This window comes from Haliotis cracherodii, unplaced genomic scaffold (genome assembly GCF_022045235.1).
Source record: "Haliotis cracherodii isolate W230 unplaced genomic scaffold, xgHalCrac1.p SCAF_9, whole genome shotgun sequence".
NCBI lineage: Eukaryota > Metazoa > Mollusca > Gastropoda > Lepetellida > Haliotidae > Haliotis > Haliotis cracherodii.
In genome coordinates, this window is record NW_027266343.1 from 22,448,788 (window position 1) to 22,464,670 (window position 15,883).

At 38.9% G+C, this 15,883-nt stretch overlaps 1 protein-coding gene across 3 annotated transcripts in view; it reads left to right on the top strand.

Moving 5' to 3' along the window:
* Window positions 1-15,630, top strand: part of LOC139452158 (fibronectin type 3 and ankyrin repeat domains protein 1-like) — a 133,740-nt gene extending 118,110 nt beyond the window's left edge. For all 3 annotated transcript variants that reach the window (XM_071233504.1, XM_071233505.1, XM_071233506.1), the window contains 3 exons: window positions 4,807-4,979; window positions 6,356-6,400; window positions 7,552-15,630. In XM_071233504.1, coding sequence (XP_071089605.1) covers window positions 4,807-4,979; window positions 6,356-6,400; window positions 7,552-7,608 — 275 coding nt within the window. In that variant the 3' untranslated portion in view covers window positions 7,609-15,630. The remainder of the gene's footprint in view (window positions 1-4,806; window positions 4,980-6,355; window positions 6,401-7,551) is intronic.
* The last annotated feature ends 253 nt before the right edge of the window (window positions 15,631-15,883 follow it).

Sequence of the window (15,883 nt, forward strand, 5' to 3'; positions counted from 1 at the left end):
ATTTTAGAAAGTTAATGAACAGATGTTAGACATTAGTCTTTAATGATCTACTTAAGTATTTATTCTACATTTATGTCTGGCAACATCTTGTAGTATGCATGCAGCGAAAGGAGAGAGCTACTCTGGTTGTATATGGGGTAATCTAGAGGAAACATGTACACCAGTGAAACATTATTCAGTTTCAAGTGAGTGAAATGCTCGTTATGGTTGTATTGAAGTGAATTGGAAGGAAATTTGAGTGTAGATGAAAGCGGATGTATATGAGGTCTTCAGCAGTTGGTTGTCCTGATACTGCTCTTACAGATCAACTCTTGCTGACTTCACACTGCAAAGCTGAAGTGATTGGAGGATGTGAGTGGAATGCCTTTGTGAGAACTATTAAGGCGATATTTGCTGGATGTTTTTGCAACCTGGCTATACTCTCACATATGCAACCAAGTTAGCGTGTGGATATTTCTAGGGACAAGCTACTTAGAAATGCTGTCAGAATGCTTGTTCAGTAAACACGAAGACTCATTACAACAGTTCACTGGGTCCTCTGTAGCACTGTCCACACCTGGTAGTGATTGATAGTTTTAGATATTCACTAAATATTTCACATACAGATCGCTGTGAGATATGTTATATTCATGGCAGTAAACTAAGTTCTTACTGTAGATATACACTAGTTTGTTGCTATCAATTGCCTCAAACCATCAGTAGTATAGACATCAGTACAAAGTCGTTATTACATTTCAACAAGTTTGAGTGTGTTCAGACCCACTACACTTGCTATCAAATAGGCACCTTTTGTAGTTTCACACTATTTGAATAAAGGTTCTCAGACAAGACAAGTTAATTCCATTGTCCAATCAGTAGACATTCGTTTATAAACATATTATCCTTCTCAGTTGGAAATACAACCTATTGTCAGATTAAAGTGAACAACACTTCAGGACAACATATACCTACACATTGTACAGCAGTCGGTTTCTCAAGCTCATGACATCACTTCACAATATCTAGGACTAAATACTTGTTGAACACAATACAGATCAAATGTTTCTGTGTGTCACATCAAGGTGCCATGAGAATATATTGATGACAGATACAATACTCCTGTGTGTCACATCAAGGTGCCATGAACATGTAGTGATGACAGATGCAATACTCCTGTGTGTCATATAAAGTGCCACGAGAACATAGTGATGACAGATACAATACTTCTGTGTGTCATACCAAGGTTCCATGAGAAAATAGTGATGACAGATACAATACATCTGTGTGTCATATTAAGTGCCACGAGAACATAGTGATGACTGATACAATACTTCTTTGTGTCATACCAAGGTGCCATGAACATGTAGTGATGACAGATACAATACATCTGTGTGTCATATAAAGTGCCACGAGAACATAGTGATGACTGATACAATACTTCTGTGTGTCATACCAAGGTGCCATGAAAATATAGTGATGACAGATACAATACTTCTGTGTGTCACATCAAGGTGCCATGAACATGTAGTGATTACACATACAATACTTCCGGGTGTCACATCAAGGTGCCATGAACATGTAGTGATGACAGATACAATACTTCCGGGTGTCACATCAAGGTGCCATGAACATGTAGTGATGACAGATACAATACTTCTGTGTGTCACATCAAGGTGCCATGAACATGTAGTGATGACAGATACAATACTTCTGTGTGTCACATCAAGGTGCCATGAACATGTAGTGATGACAGATACAATACTTCTGTGTGTCACATCAAGGTGCCATGAACATGTAGTGATGACAGATACAATACTTCTGTGTGTCACATCAAGGTGCCATGAACATGTAGTGATGACAGATACAATACTTCTTGGTGTCACATCAAGGTGCCATGAACATGTAGTGATGACAGATAGAATACTTCTTTGTGTCATATAAGGTGCCATGAGAAAATAGTGATGACAGATAGAATACTTCTTGGTGTCACATCAAGGTGCCATGAACATGTAGTGATGACTGATAAAATACTTCCGGGTGTCACATCATGGTGCCATGAGAACATAGTGATGACAGATAGAATACTTCTGTGTGTCACATCAAGGTGCCATGAACATGTAGTGATGACAGATACAATACTCCTGTGTGTCACATCAAGGTGCCATGAACATGTAGTGATGACAGATACAATACTTCTGTGTGTCACATCAAGGTGCCATGAGAATATAGTGATGACAGATACAATACTCCTGTGTGTCACATCAAGGTGCCATGAACATGTAGTGATGACAGATACAATACTTCTTTGTGTCATATCAGGTGCCATGAGAATATAGTGATGACAGATAGAATACTTCTTGGTGTCACATCAAGGTGCCATGAACATGTAGTGATGACAGATACAATACATCGGTGTGTCATATAAGGTGACATGAGAATATAGTGATGACAGATACAATACTTCTGTGTGTCAAATTAACAACGCGTGTGGGTCCGGCGTTGATTAATGAACAATTGGCATACTCGTATATGCAAGGGGCCGACGTATGGTTCTCAGCAGGAAGTGACAACTTGGAGACGATGGCTTGCGGTATATACAGTTTTACTTTATACATGTAGATATATACATACAAAAGACACTTTGTGCCATGTCAGCACATAGTAGTTGTGGTTGTTGTCTTGGTGCCCGGGAGCACCCAGCCTAACCCTAGCTAGGCTAAGGGTAAGACCTTTCTTCTTTCTCTCTGGCTTATATCACCAAGGCTTATATAGCCAAGGTCACCTGACATTTAGTAAGTAATAAATATAAATGTAAACAGTAAATCATCAGTGACATACTTGCACATCCTGTTCAGGATGGCAGACGGTCGATGTACACAAAAATGGGATTAACAAATAGGATTAGCATCTTATAAATAACAGCAATTAAGTGTTTCAAGGCATATAGATGTCATGGCTCCAGGGTAATGAGCCTTTACAATTAAATGTTCTTCAGACAATGGATGTCGTAAATCAGTCGCTATGACAATATCATGCTTGTGAAACTACTTCTGTACAATGTGGGTGTATATGTTGTCCTGAGTTGTTCATGGGAGCTGTCTCATGTGCCTGTCACATGGATACTCACAGTCGCCACAACCAGCTGGTATTGTATTACAATCAAAGTGTCACATATATTAATCAGTCTAGGAAATGAATGATCAGACATATTTCAGTGATTTGTCCACTGTAACTACAGAGGCATCAGAGCCAACACATATTGAACCAAGGAGTTGCTTATCGGGTCCTGGAAATCATCATAGAGTTTAATTTTGTAATTGTTAGACCTGTTGTGTTACTATGTGTTGCAGAAAGTTAAGGTCAGATATGCACCTAGGAATCATTTGAATAATGATACAGATAGAAATCAAGTCGGACAATCTAGTTCTGTGGTGTGATTCTCAACAGAGGAATCTGGGATTTATGTTCAAATATCAAGGTGGCTCTGATTATGTCGGTGCATGTTTCAGCTTGTGTGGGAGGTGGCTCTGATTATGTTGTAGCATGTTTCAGGTTGTGTGGGAGGTGGCTCTGATTATGTTGGTGCATGTTTCAGGATGTGTGGGAGGTGGCTCTGATTATGTTGGTGCATGTTTCAGCTTGTGTGGGAGGTGGCCTATGTTGGTGCATGTTTCAACTTGTGTGGGAGGTGGCTCTGATTATGTTGGTGCATGTTTTAGCTTGTGTGGGAGGTGGCTCTGATTGTGTTGGTGCATGTTTCAGCTTGTGTGGGAGGTGGCTCTGATTATGTTGGTGCATGTTTCAGCTTGTGTGGGAGATGGCTCTGATAATGTCGGTGAATGTTTCAGCTTGTGTGGGAGGTGGCTCTGATTATGGTGGTGAATGTTTCAGCTTGTGTGTGAGTTGACTTATGTTTGTGCATGTTTCAGGTTGTGTGGGAGTTGGCTCTGATTATGTCAGTGCATGTTTCAGGTTGTGTGGGAGGTGGCTCTGATTATGTAGGTGCATGTTTCAGCTTGTGTGGGAGGTGGTTCTGATTATGTTGGTGCATGTTTTAGCTTGTGTGGGAGGATTCTCTGATTATGTTGGTGCATGTTTCAGCTTGTGTTGGATGTGGCTCTGATTATGTTGGTGCATGTTTCAGGTTGTGTGGGAGGTGACCTATGTTTGTGCATGTTTCAGCTTGTGTGGGAGGTGGCTCTGATTATGTTGATGCATGTTTTAGCTTGTGTGGAAGGTGGCTCTGATTATGTTGGTGCATGTTTCAGCTTGTGTGGGAGGATTCTCTGATTATGTTGGTGCATGTTTCAGCTTGTGTGGGAGGTGGCTCTGATTACGTCGGTGCATGTTTCAGCTTGTATGGGAGGTGGCTCTGATTATGTTTGTGCATGTTTCAGCTTGTGTGGGAGGTGGCTCTGATTATGTTTGCACATGTTTCAGCTTGTGTGGGAGGTGGCTCTGATTATGTCGGTGCATGTTTCAGGTTGTGTGGGAGGTGGCTCTGATTATGTCGATGCATGTTTCAGCTTGTGTGGGAGGTGGCTCTGATTATGTTGGTGCATGTTTCAGCTTGTGTGGGAGGTGGCTCTGATTATGTTGGTGCATGTTTCAGCTTGTGTGGGAGGATTCTCTGATTATGTTGGAACATGTTTCAGCTTGTGTGGGAGGATTCTCTGATTATGTTGGAACATGTTTCAGCTTGTGTGGGAGGATTCTCTGATTATGTTGGAACGTGTTTCAGCTTCTGTGGGAGGATTCTCTGATTATGTTGGAACATGATTCAGCTTGTGTGGGAGGTGGCTCTGACTATGTTGGTACATGTTTCAGCTTCTGTGGGAGGTAACAGGGACGTGGCTCTGTCTCTCCTGATGAATGGTGCGGAAATCAATGCCCAAGACAATGATGGCAAGACAGCACTTATGATAGGGATTATCAATGGCCATCAAAACCTGGTGGAACTCCTTCTTCAAAGAAGAGCAGATATCACAGTGAAAAATGAGGTACATAGCATATTGATCTTAATGATTTGTTTGTCGTTTAAGCAGCAGTTAAGCAATGTTTCAGCTTTATTATGGAGGCATTTAGATCTCAGCTAAACATTCCAGTGGTTAGGGGTGGTCAGGTAGCCTGGTGGTTAAAGCGTTCGCTCGTCACGCTGAAGACCCGGGTTCGAATCCTGACATGGGTACAATGTGTGAAGCAGTGATATTGCTGGAATACTGCTAAAAGCGGTGTAAAACCAAACTCACTCACTCACTCACTCACTCATTCCAGTGGTTAATATTATGAGCCAAATGTCACTGGCATCTAATGACCCCAGTGGTACATGGTCAACTTACACAGGAAGCAGTAGAGTGTTGGGGAACTATGCTCACTCAGATCCTCATAGGAGTTTCATTAATGCAGTAACTATTTGTCTATCTTATTGGCACCTGTAGGTATTTCAGGGCAGAAGAGATAACAGTTGCCATGCTTGTCACACTACCCAATTAACACTAGGATCCTTTTGTTACAGTGTGTGACCCTGTTGATTGTGTGGCCTCATTTCCCAATGGCATAGATAATGCTCATGCTATAACCCATTGGTTTGCCTGACCCAGACTCATTTTAAGGTTGTAGTGTTAGACCTGACTACTTCTGACGGCCTGAAAACAACATTCACACACTCAATCTTTTCATTAGCATGCAAGTTGGATTACATTGCTCTTGATCCTCACTAAACAACTGTGAGATTGATAATTACAGTGAATGAGAACAAGACAAGATAGTGTGACAGTATTTTGTGAAATGAAAGATGGGTTTACTGTGGCAGACCATCACCATCCTCGCATACATCACCACATTATCATGTGCTGCATTTAACCAGAAAGGAGAAAACAGTATTTAACTTGTTCTGACATTATGTTGAAGGTCAGATGATATGTTTTTAGATTGAGAGAGGCACTGTTATGATCTTTATTTGGTGGTCCCAGGGGAAAATCATGTGCCTGTACAATGATCATACTTGATGCTATTCTTGGAAACATGGAGTAATATTGCAGGGTTTAGCTTCAAATTTACACAGATACCATATACTACAAATACTACAAGCTGTGCTGGGCATTCAGTGAATATTTCAAATCTGCCTGTCCTGCTTTCAGAGTTACCTTTATGTTTGTTGGCAGCTTGTGTGAAATCTCAAATAATAATTGTTATTACTTTTATTCTTAGTGTAAAACAGTCTTTCATTTATATTTTACATAAATCCCATTTTCTTTATTAATGATATTGGTATATACAACACTCCATTATTAAAATTGTGCAAAATTGTGTGACAACCCTTATGGTTGCTTGTTGATATGGTGACAATGGTTAATGATTAATCTGTTTGTTTTAGTATGGGAAGACAGCAGTAGAAATGGCACACTCCATGGATAGACGGGTAAGTCTTGTTTAGCCTTCATTTGCAGACTATTAGTAATAATAAAGCCAACCAGTTGTGTCCAGTGAAGACAAAATATTGATAAACTATACTACTAGACAAGGTGAAGGACCGCTGGACTCCTTCACATTACTAGTTCATCTGTCATGGCAGAAACTTTGGTTCAGTAGTATATTTCTAAATCAGAGAAGCCAAGTGCTTATAAAGTGTTATACCATCCTTCTGTTATCAGACATTGTAAGTGATGAAGGATCCTTCATGATAGACCATCCTTCTGTTATCAGACATTGTAAGTGATGAAGGATCCTTCTTGACAGACCATTGTAAGTGATGAAGGATCCTTCATGATAGACCATTCTTCTGTTATCAGACATTGTAAGTGATGAAGGATCCTTCATGATAGACCATCCTCCTGTTATCAGACATTGTAAGTGATGAAGGATCCTTCTTGATAGACCATCCTTCTGTTATCAGACATTGTAAATGATGAAGGATCCTTCATGATAGACCATCCTTCTGTTATCAGACATTGTAAGTGATGAAGGATCCTTCTTGATAGACCATCCTTCTGTTATCAGACATTGTAAATGATGAAGGATCCTTCTTGATATACCATCCTTCTGTTATCAGACATTGTAAGTGATGAAGGATCCTTCTTGATAGACCATCCTTCTGTTGTCAGACATTGTAAATGATGAAGGATCCTTCATGATAGACCATCCTTCTGTTAACAGACATTGTAAATGATGAAGGATCCTTCTTGATATACCATCCTTCTGTTATCAGACATTGTAAGTGATGAAGGATCCTTCATGATAGACCATTCTTCTGTTATCAGACATTGTAAGTGATGTCCTTCATGATAGACCATCCTTCTATTATCAGACATTGTAAATGATGAAGGATCCTTCTTGATAGACCATCCTTCTGTTATCAGACATTGTAAGTGATGAAGGATCCTTCATGATAGACCATCCTTCTGTTATCAGACAGTGTAAATGATGAAGGATCCTTCTTGATAGTCCATCCTTCTGTTATCAGACATTGTAAATGATGAAGGATCTCCTTGATAGACCATCCTTCTGTTATCCAAATTTTATCACTTTGCATATGTGCTTAAAAACCTTCATTCATGTATATTTTGGTTACAGAGAATTGTGAAGACTTTGGAAGAACATCTGGAGAAATATGGCAACAAAGCTAAATAGATTTTCAGGGCACAAGGAGCATCCTGATGAAAACCACCCTGTGATGATCCAGCACCTAACATCAGTGCAAATGTATAGAAAACTTTGTATTATGTGTGAATCGTCAAGCAGAGATAACCATGTTGATGTGAAATGTTTCAATGAATCTGTAATCATGCTTGTAATCTGCCCCTTTAATTGACCATGTGTGTACTCAGGCATATGTTCCCAACATGTATTGTTTTGTACACATTGTAGGCTACTTGTCCAGATGTTGGTTTGTCTTGTTCTCAGATATGCTACAGAATCCATGATGTGAATCAAACTTTGTGTTTTCATTGTTAATAGTTTACATAGCCCCTGAAGACACACATTTTGTATGTGACCCTTCTTGCTCCATCAATTAGTTTGCTAAACGAGTGTTTTCAAAATGGGAAAGGTACCGGTATGTTCATGTTTTATTTGTTGTTATAGTTCTGAAGTTGAGGATGAGGCAAGGATCACATGTTCCTTAATTGTTTTCAAAGGCAGTGGGTAGATTTTCCATTTGTGTATAAACCACATAATTTGTAGTTGACCTATTTTACTCTTACAAGGCCAGTCCATCATTGTCCATTGTCAAGCCATTCATGTTTCCAACGTCTCCTGAAATGCTTGATGGATGGAGTTGGAGACTTGTGTAAATGGCCCGGTTCAAGTGGAAAACTTGAGGGTTATATAAATAACTTATGATGTTCCAAATTTTAAATACATCATTTCCTATATGTACTATCGCTACTGGTTGCCACAATCATCACTCCAGAAAATGACGGAATATTAATTGTGTGCCAGACATGATTAAGACTATAACAAATGGTCTCAAAGAGCTATCTCTAACTATATCTTATCAAGTTATTACCCAATTAATCTAAACAGGAACACTTGAGCTGAACAGTTTTAAATTAGATAGGTGATGTTTGGGCTGATAATGCCGAGTCAGTACTTCTCTGTCTTGTGGAGAAAAGCCCCAAAGCTTGATGTCCCCATAGCATATTGCTACATCTCCCAGGGAGGCAATCAGTATTTCTCTAGTATCTTCCTGGGATTCTGATGATACACATTTTTGCTGTTGTTGAAAAGTTCTGAGCCTATCTATGATAGACTGTTGGTGCAGTTGGTTGCTGGTTACTTTTTAACAGAATTCTTATGTCAAAGAAGTTGGATCCTACTGGTGTAGAAGGCTTCCTCCTGCTGAAGAAGATAAGTATAATATTGACCATTAATGGGCAGACCTTTCGGGAGGTGGTCCACCAGTACCATTCTTTTGGAGTCCCAAAACAACGAAGCCATCACATTTGCCTTCACAGGAGGAAGAGACATTAGATATTTCTACTGCTTTGACTGTTGACTCTGGCTGATTGTGGTGAACACAAGACTCATCCATGGTTACACATCGCTCAACAAGAGCAGCTGGCTCTGCTTTAAAACAATGTTAATTCTGACAAGAGATGATGAAACTTGAGCGTTTCTTACAAGGAGTCAGAAACCTTTGAACCAAGCATGTTGAAACCTTTGTCCAGTTCATTCCTCAGAATGTTCTGTACTCTCTCATTAGAGATACCCATTGTATTTAGTGTGTGACATGTATCAGTTGAAGGCCTTACTGATCTTGAATCATCTTTAAGGCTCTCTCTTCCCCTCTTGACCTCCATAACCCACTCCTTAACAGTGGGAGAGGAAGGAACATCATCCTCCAAAGTTGACATGTATGCATGGATGGCTGTTGGATTTAGCACTGACATTTGGAGAAACTTGATGACAGTGTGGTAGCTTATTTAGTCCATTATCCTCAACAGAGAATACCTAGTCACTTCGATGCCAGCAGACATATGTTGCATAAGTGTGTATTTGGTTCAAAGTCAGCCTGTAAACATGTACATTTTTGTACATAATATTTGCAAACTGTTACAGGGTGTACAATACATCTTGGATGATTAGGTGAGGCCGTGGGGCGGCCTGATAGTAAAAGTGTCCACTTGTCACTGCAAAGGCACATGTATGATTCCCAACATTGGTACAATGTTTTTATCCCATTTATGGATAGTGTTATAATATTGGTGCAAGCAGTATAAAACCATACTCCCTCCCTGGCTTGTCATTAGGCTTGGAACTTTTCAACCACCCCTCATAACCTCCCTGTTAAGTCCTACAAGATAAGCCAATACATATAGTTTGACATTTGTTGGCTTTCTCATGGCATTATTTCTGAATTACTAAAATGTGGTTCTTTTGTAGAAATCATTACAAATCAATTGTTATACCTTTTGTATGTACGCTGTTCAATAGATATTTTCTATTATTTCTCAGTAAAGGTAATACTGAAATACGGAGCCTCATTTTCAGATCACCAAGGCTAAACCCAAGACCTACGGACGAGTGTACCAACAGGGGCCTCTTCACATATAGATATTATCAGAGCATGACAGTTTTATGGTTAAACCAAATGTGATATTACTTATTGGCATGATATGAATAACTTCGTGATGATTAGATTTCAGTGTTGCTTGACAATGGTCATACCTAATACTGGCACAAGAACTTAATTACCAGATTGTGACTGTCATGGAGATGATCAATATTCTACATATTAGTGCAGGGAAGCAAAGCAATTGTCCATTTTACCACCATATTTCTGTCATTCGGGTTTTATCATACTGATGGAAAACATAGGGACGAGTCATCCCAGAAGGCACTTCTGTATTGCAGAGGCAGCTTACTTGCTGCACTTATACTTGACACAAATTATTCACATGGATAACATTTATATAGTGTTATCACCGGGATGGTTTCAAATCAAACACCATAGAATAATATCATTTTAAAATATATGGGGACAGTTTTAATAATATTTCAGTCATTGCAGGGCATATTTCATATATTTAGGATGTTCAAAATATATTTACAGGCAGGTTATCAGGCACATATTTATTTGATTGGTTTTTCTTAGATAGCACATTAACTTGTTTGTGTATTTAAGGTTTTTATTGAAGGATGTTCTTGTCCATTCTTATGTCCAGCGCAGAAACTGAACCTGAAACCTGAGTGATGGGATCAACTGGTCCATGGACTTATGTGGTGGTGCTTTTATGATTTGTCATCAATGTTGGTGATGTAGTGGGCAAGCATCTTAGCACCAGGAGGAAAGTACACAGGTATTGAAATGACATGTGACAACATGAATTCCTCCATATGACATATTTCTGAGCACTGTGCAAAATATCTAGAACTGGAATGTTTTTTGTTGTTGTTTTTTTGCTTCTTCATATCCTGCCAGGAAACACAGTGGCAATGTTGTCAGAGGTCCAGGTTCATTGTTCAGAGTTGCGTCCCTACTTAGGCATGCCAGAGTCCAGTCATCAAGGGTTTGAAATAGTACTGGGACGAGTCCAAATTACCTACCCGGGTACCCTCCACCCTATTACCCGACCCTACCCGGGTACCCGTTGTAGATATTTAGAGACAAAATGTATTTAGATACATGTGTAAAACGATCTGGTCATGCATAAGGTGAAGTTTACTGCATGGAGTTTTATCTTTATTCAAACATATGAAAGTCAGAAGGAATGCGTGCAGTGTCAGAAAGAAGTGGGAACATTAGTGACTTGTAGTGTAACCATAGATTTTTAGATAATTTTTGTCATTGAACAATACATCATGTGACTAACCATGGGTCCGGGTAGTCCTGTGGGTACCCAAGTCCTACTTAGGACCGACTCAACCCAAGTACCCAAGTTACCCTCCCAGCCCTAGTTTGAAACCCTGATTATGATGCCTGGTTTGTCAGCACCATACCTGTGTAAAGCCAAATTTGTTTTGTGTGAAAGGTGAAATATGTTTTTGCCATGTGCCATACGAAAATGACGATCAAGCAACTAAATTTTGCACTATTAGGCATGATGAGCAAACACAATTAGAACATGTTCTGATGATATCAATCATGGAAGTTCTATTTCTACTGGAAACTCCCCACTTCTCTGAGATTTGTCTTTCGACATTCCAACAAACATACTGTAGCACAGAGCTCTACCTTTTCTGAAGCAATTGACATTTATGCCAGGATGTAGTCATATTTATTGTTATCATTCCCACAATTAGTTTACTTTGAAGTGTGGTTTGTGTCTGTCTGCCTTCCACAGATGAATATTGCCAGGATAAGATGGAATGAGACAATTCAACTTTTAATCAAGAAAACCTGGACAGTATATTTACTGATCAATACCAATCACTTATGAGAGGACAGTCTGACCAGAGCTACAATATTAAGGCTGATAGCAATGTGGTTGTTACCTCCTCATATCAACAGTAACTCTGAAGCAGGGAGATTTCAGTGTCCATATGTTCAGATTGTCCTTCCACAGTATGTTCTTAGAGAGAAGACTGTGGAGAAGTTTACACATTATGTAAGACATCTTTTATCAAGAACACTGATAACCAAATGATACTTGATCTAGAAAAGAAGTGTGTTTGATGCATGTTGATTAATCTTTGTTTAATAGTGTACCTTCATAGCAAGGAATCCTCCTTCAGTGGGGAGTACACTGGATACACAGTACACTTAATGCCTTGGTCAAGCGCAGTAAGTGTACAACATACAACCCAGCTAAATAGTATTTGGGAAACTAATACCTTCACAGTTCATTCTGTTAGATGATGTACATGTTGTCACTTTACCAGGTTTTTGATAACATATTGAATTTGTGGTCAACAATGACTCTAGCTAGATAGACATTTATTCAGCAATGATGATCATGGGATCTCATTTAGTGAAACCTCAATCATTTCAAGATGACAGCTGTACACTGTCAGTCCATAATGATCACTTTGTGAGGAGGGAAATTGAAGAACTGATATGTCGAGAGGCCATCACAGGTTGATGAGAAACTGTTATTGATCGTCTCTAAGTCTTAAACAGACATTCCAGCTCTCAGTTCCAGTTCCAGTGTGTTAACTGTCCAGCAGAATTTCACTGCTGGAGGAAGTGTGTACCTGGTCTGAGGAAACCAATAATCTTCTTCAACTCAATATGTTACCTGTACAGCACATTGTCTATCATTATTAAACTGCTACATGAATATCTCTGGGGCTGCGAGGTAAGAAGCAAGTATTGCCACCATTGTTATATGCCTCGCAGATATATTAACTGAATATCACAGTGGTAGCCATATTGAACTTACACAAAACTGATCTCACAAGGTTGATTAGTGATGGTAGACTGTATGTGGCAACTTACAGCATTCACTCTGATAATCCATAATTGCAAGTTGGTATTCTATGTATTAGTAGCCTCTGTCATTTTAAGAAGGAAAATGCAGAAAAACACATGGAATGTCATCCCTATACAAATAACTTCACTAATGTCATAAATCGTAATGTGGTCTATCATGTCATGAACAATGAAGGACATTGTAATGTTGTCAACAATGAAGCAATGTCACATGATATTACTTCAGTTGACCAATCAGCATGGAGAATTGCTTACATGCAAATTTCCCAAATATTGGAAAGTTATTAGTCTTGATTGTTGTACCATTGTTGATGATTTACATGCCTTTGTCCTTTGTTTCATGATCTAGACCTTGTCTAAACTTTTGTCCCATCATGAACAACCATGTAACTCACTCACTGTGGGAAAACCTCCAAGTTGACTACCGGTACATGTAAGCAACTCCACACTGACCAGCTCAGTCACATCAGTAGTCATCACAGGTCTGCAGTATCCTGTTTCCAACTTCTGACTTAGGGCAAACTTCAGGGTTTCTCACAAGGTCATGATCTCGTTAGAGGGTCAGTAGTAATAACACAGAAACTCTAGGTATTGGTGGTGGATAAGGTTTGATACATGTCCTCCTCACCAGTATAAGTTATAAGATATAATGTGGTCATGCAGGGACCAAGTCACGTGGATAAAGGTCGCACATAGTTTGTATTGGGTTTTAGTTACTGTAATTTTTTTAAGTAATGATGTAACGCAAAGGTAAGATACAACATATATAAAGTGGGTCAATCTTCTTAAAGGTCACGCTATGTTCAAAGTTACATGAATCCAAATATCTTGGACATGCAATATCTGAGAAGTATAAACAAGAGAACCATGTCTTTCTTAAACCATGAGTAACATTTCTGTTACTTCATAGTGTGTCGTGATTATTTTTGTCTAACTCTTGGTACTGTTAGTTGTAAGATTGCATGTTGTCAACAAACTAAGCTATTATAGAATATGCATATTCATTTGACACAGGTTCAACATATTTGATATGATATTGCTTTATGTGTAAAACCATCTACACTTGAGTTTATACTTTTACTGTTTGTTACTGGTTATCAATTTGACCTAGTTTTTTGTGATTTCTTAATATTCTTTTGTGTGTCATATGTGAGAAGTGATTCACATGTTCTGAACCTGATATTGAAAGATGTGACCTAAATATTTCAGAGTGATTTATTTATCAACATTATTCCCATCCACATTGATACACTTTTGCTGACAAGGGTTTATCGTAGAATGCTGTCTGAAAAGTTCTCTCCCAAGCTGCAATGATGTCATCATTAAAGTCAAAATGGGCTGCCAGACAGAGCTTTCTTTATGTTTGGGAATAGATGGAAGTCTGATGGAGCCGGATCAGGAGAATAAGGTGGATGCTGAAGGAATTGTGGATTGTGGTCATAGCAGTGGCTGATTTGTGCACTGGTGCATTGTCCTGATGTAAGAGCACACCTTTTCTCAGCTTCCCACATATCTGATTCATCCAATAGTACAGCATAAGATTCTCTGTTTATTGTGTTTTAGAAGATCATCCATCATGATAACACCCCCGGCATCTCAGAACATACAGGCCATAACCTTTTCAACTTGATGGGTCAATCTTTTCCTTCTTTAGTGGTGGTGATGTCAAATGCTTTTGCTGTTGCTTGTTGTTTGTATACATGCTGGAGACCGTGAACCCAGGTTTCATCCTTAGTCACAAATCTTTGCAAAAACCTTTTTGAATCAGCTTCAAACAGAGCTTGATCATTACAAGACATGTTGTGTCTAGTGCAGTTTGGATCAGATGTCAGAAGCTTTGGCCTGCAAAGAGCTGATACGTTTTCATTGCCAAAGTTTCAGTGATAATGGAATGTACTCTCCTGGGAAATGCCTACTGAACTAGCAATAAGATTCACTCGTTGGTAATCACAATATTGTGGAATCTCTGGATCATTTCTGGTTTTGCTGGTGTAAAAGGTCTTCCAGGCCTGGGGTTGCTTAAACTCTGCTGCACACACCTTTATCATGTAATAGAAAGGAGTATCCTTCCCCAGTTTTGTCGTCATATCTTCATGGAAATCTTTTGGTGTTAAGATCTTTTTCTGCAAGTTTTTTCTGCATGTTCCTCAAGTTTGTCCATTTTCCAAAGGTCACAGATCTGTTAATTTTACTAAAATGTCACAATGGATATAATTTGCTTTATCGACTCATAAGCCATACCTTTATTATATCCTGTAATGTCCACAACAAAAGATTTCACTTTTCTACATTTCCTTCTATATGAGGCTCAGAAAATATCAGTCAACACTTGCAATTTTGTCTTTAGGATAATGAGATGTCTTGAGACTTACTTGGAGTGTAAGGTATTTTGAATTCAGATTAAGTGAATTATGGAGCAGCTCTTCTTTTTGCTTGCAGAGTCTTGCTTGTTTTAATATTGAAGATGTTCAGTTAGCAACATAGTGTTTGATGAGTAGGTGACAGAGTGAGATGTGTTTGCAGCAGCATCTCCACCAGAATCGACAGTCATCAGTTGGGTCTGGAGTCAAATGTAGTGTTTATCCCTGCCAGGTTATGTCCGTCCAGACCTACATTCCATCCTCGATATTTCATTTTTATTTTTTGTTTATGTGTCATTTGGACCAGGTTGTATTTTAATATTTTACATATAACTGTATGTAGATTGTTATTTTTTTAGGTTACATTTGAAACCCACATTTGCAATTTCCTGAGTTGTAAACATCTTGCCAATAAACTGTCAGGAGTTGAAATATTATGTTATGCTTCAGAACATAAAAGAAGTCATAGTTTGCAGTATACTCCAAATACAAGATGCTTCTACACATCTTTTGTATATATTTCTTGAATCTGATTTGGGACAGTGATGACAGGACCCAGGATTTTTGGGTGTATCTCTTACAGTTCATATAGTATTTTACTTCCTGATAACAGACAACAGTGTCACAGATACATGCCATTTTCAACACTCATAACTTCATCATTCTAACAAGA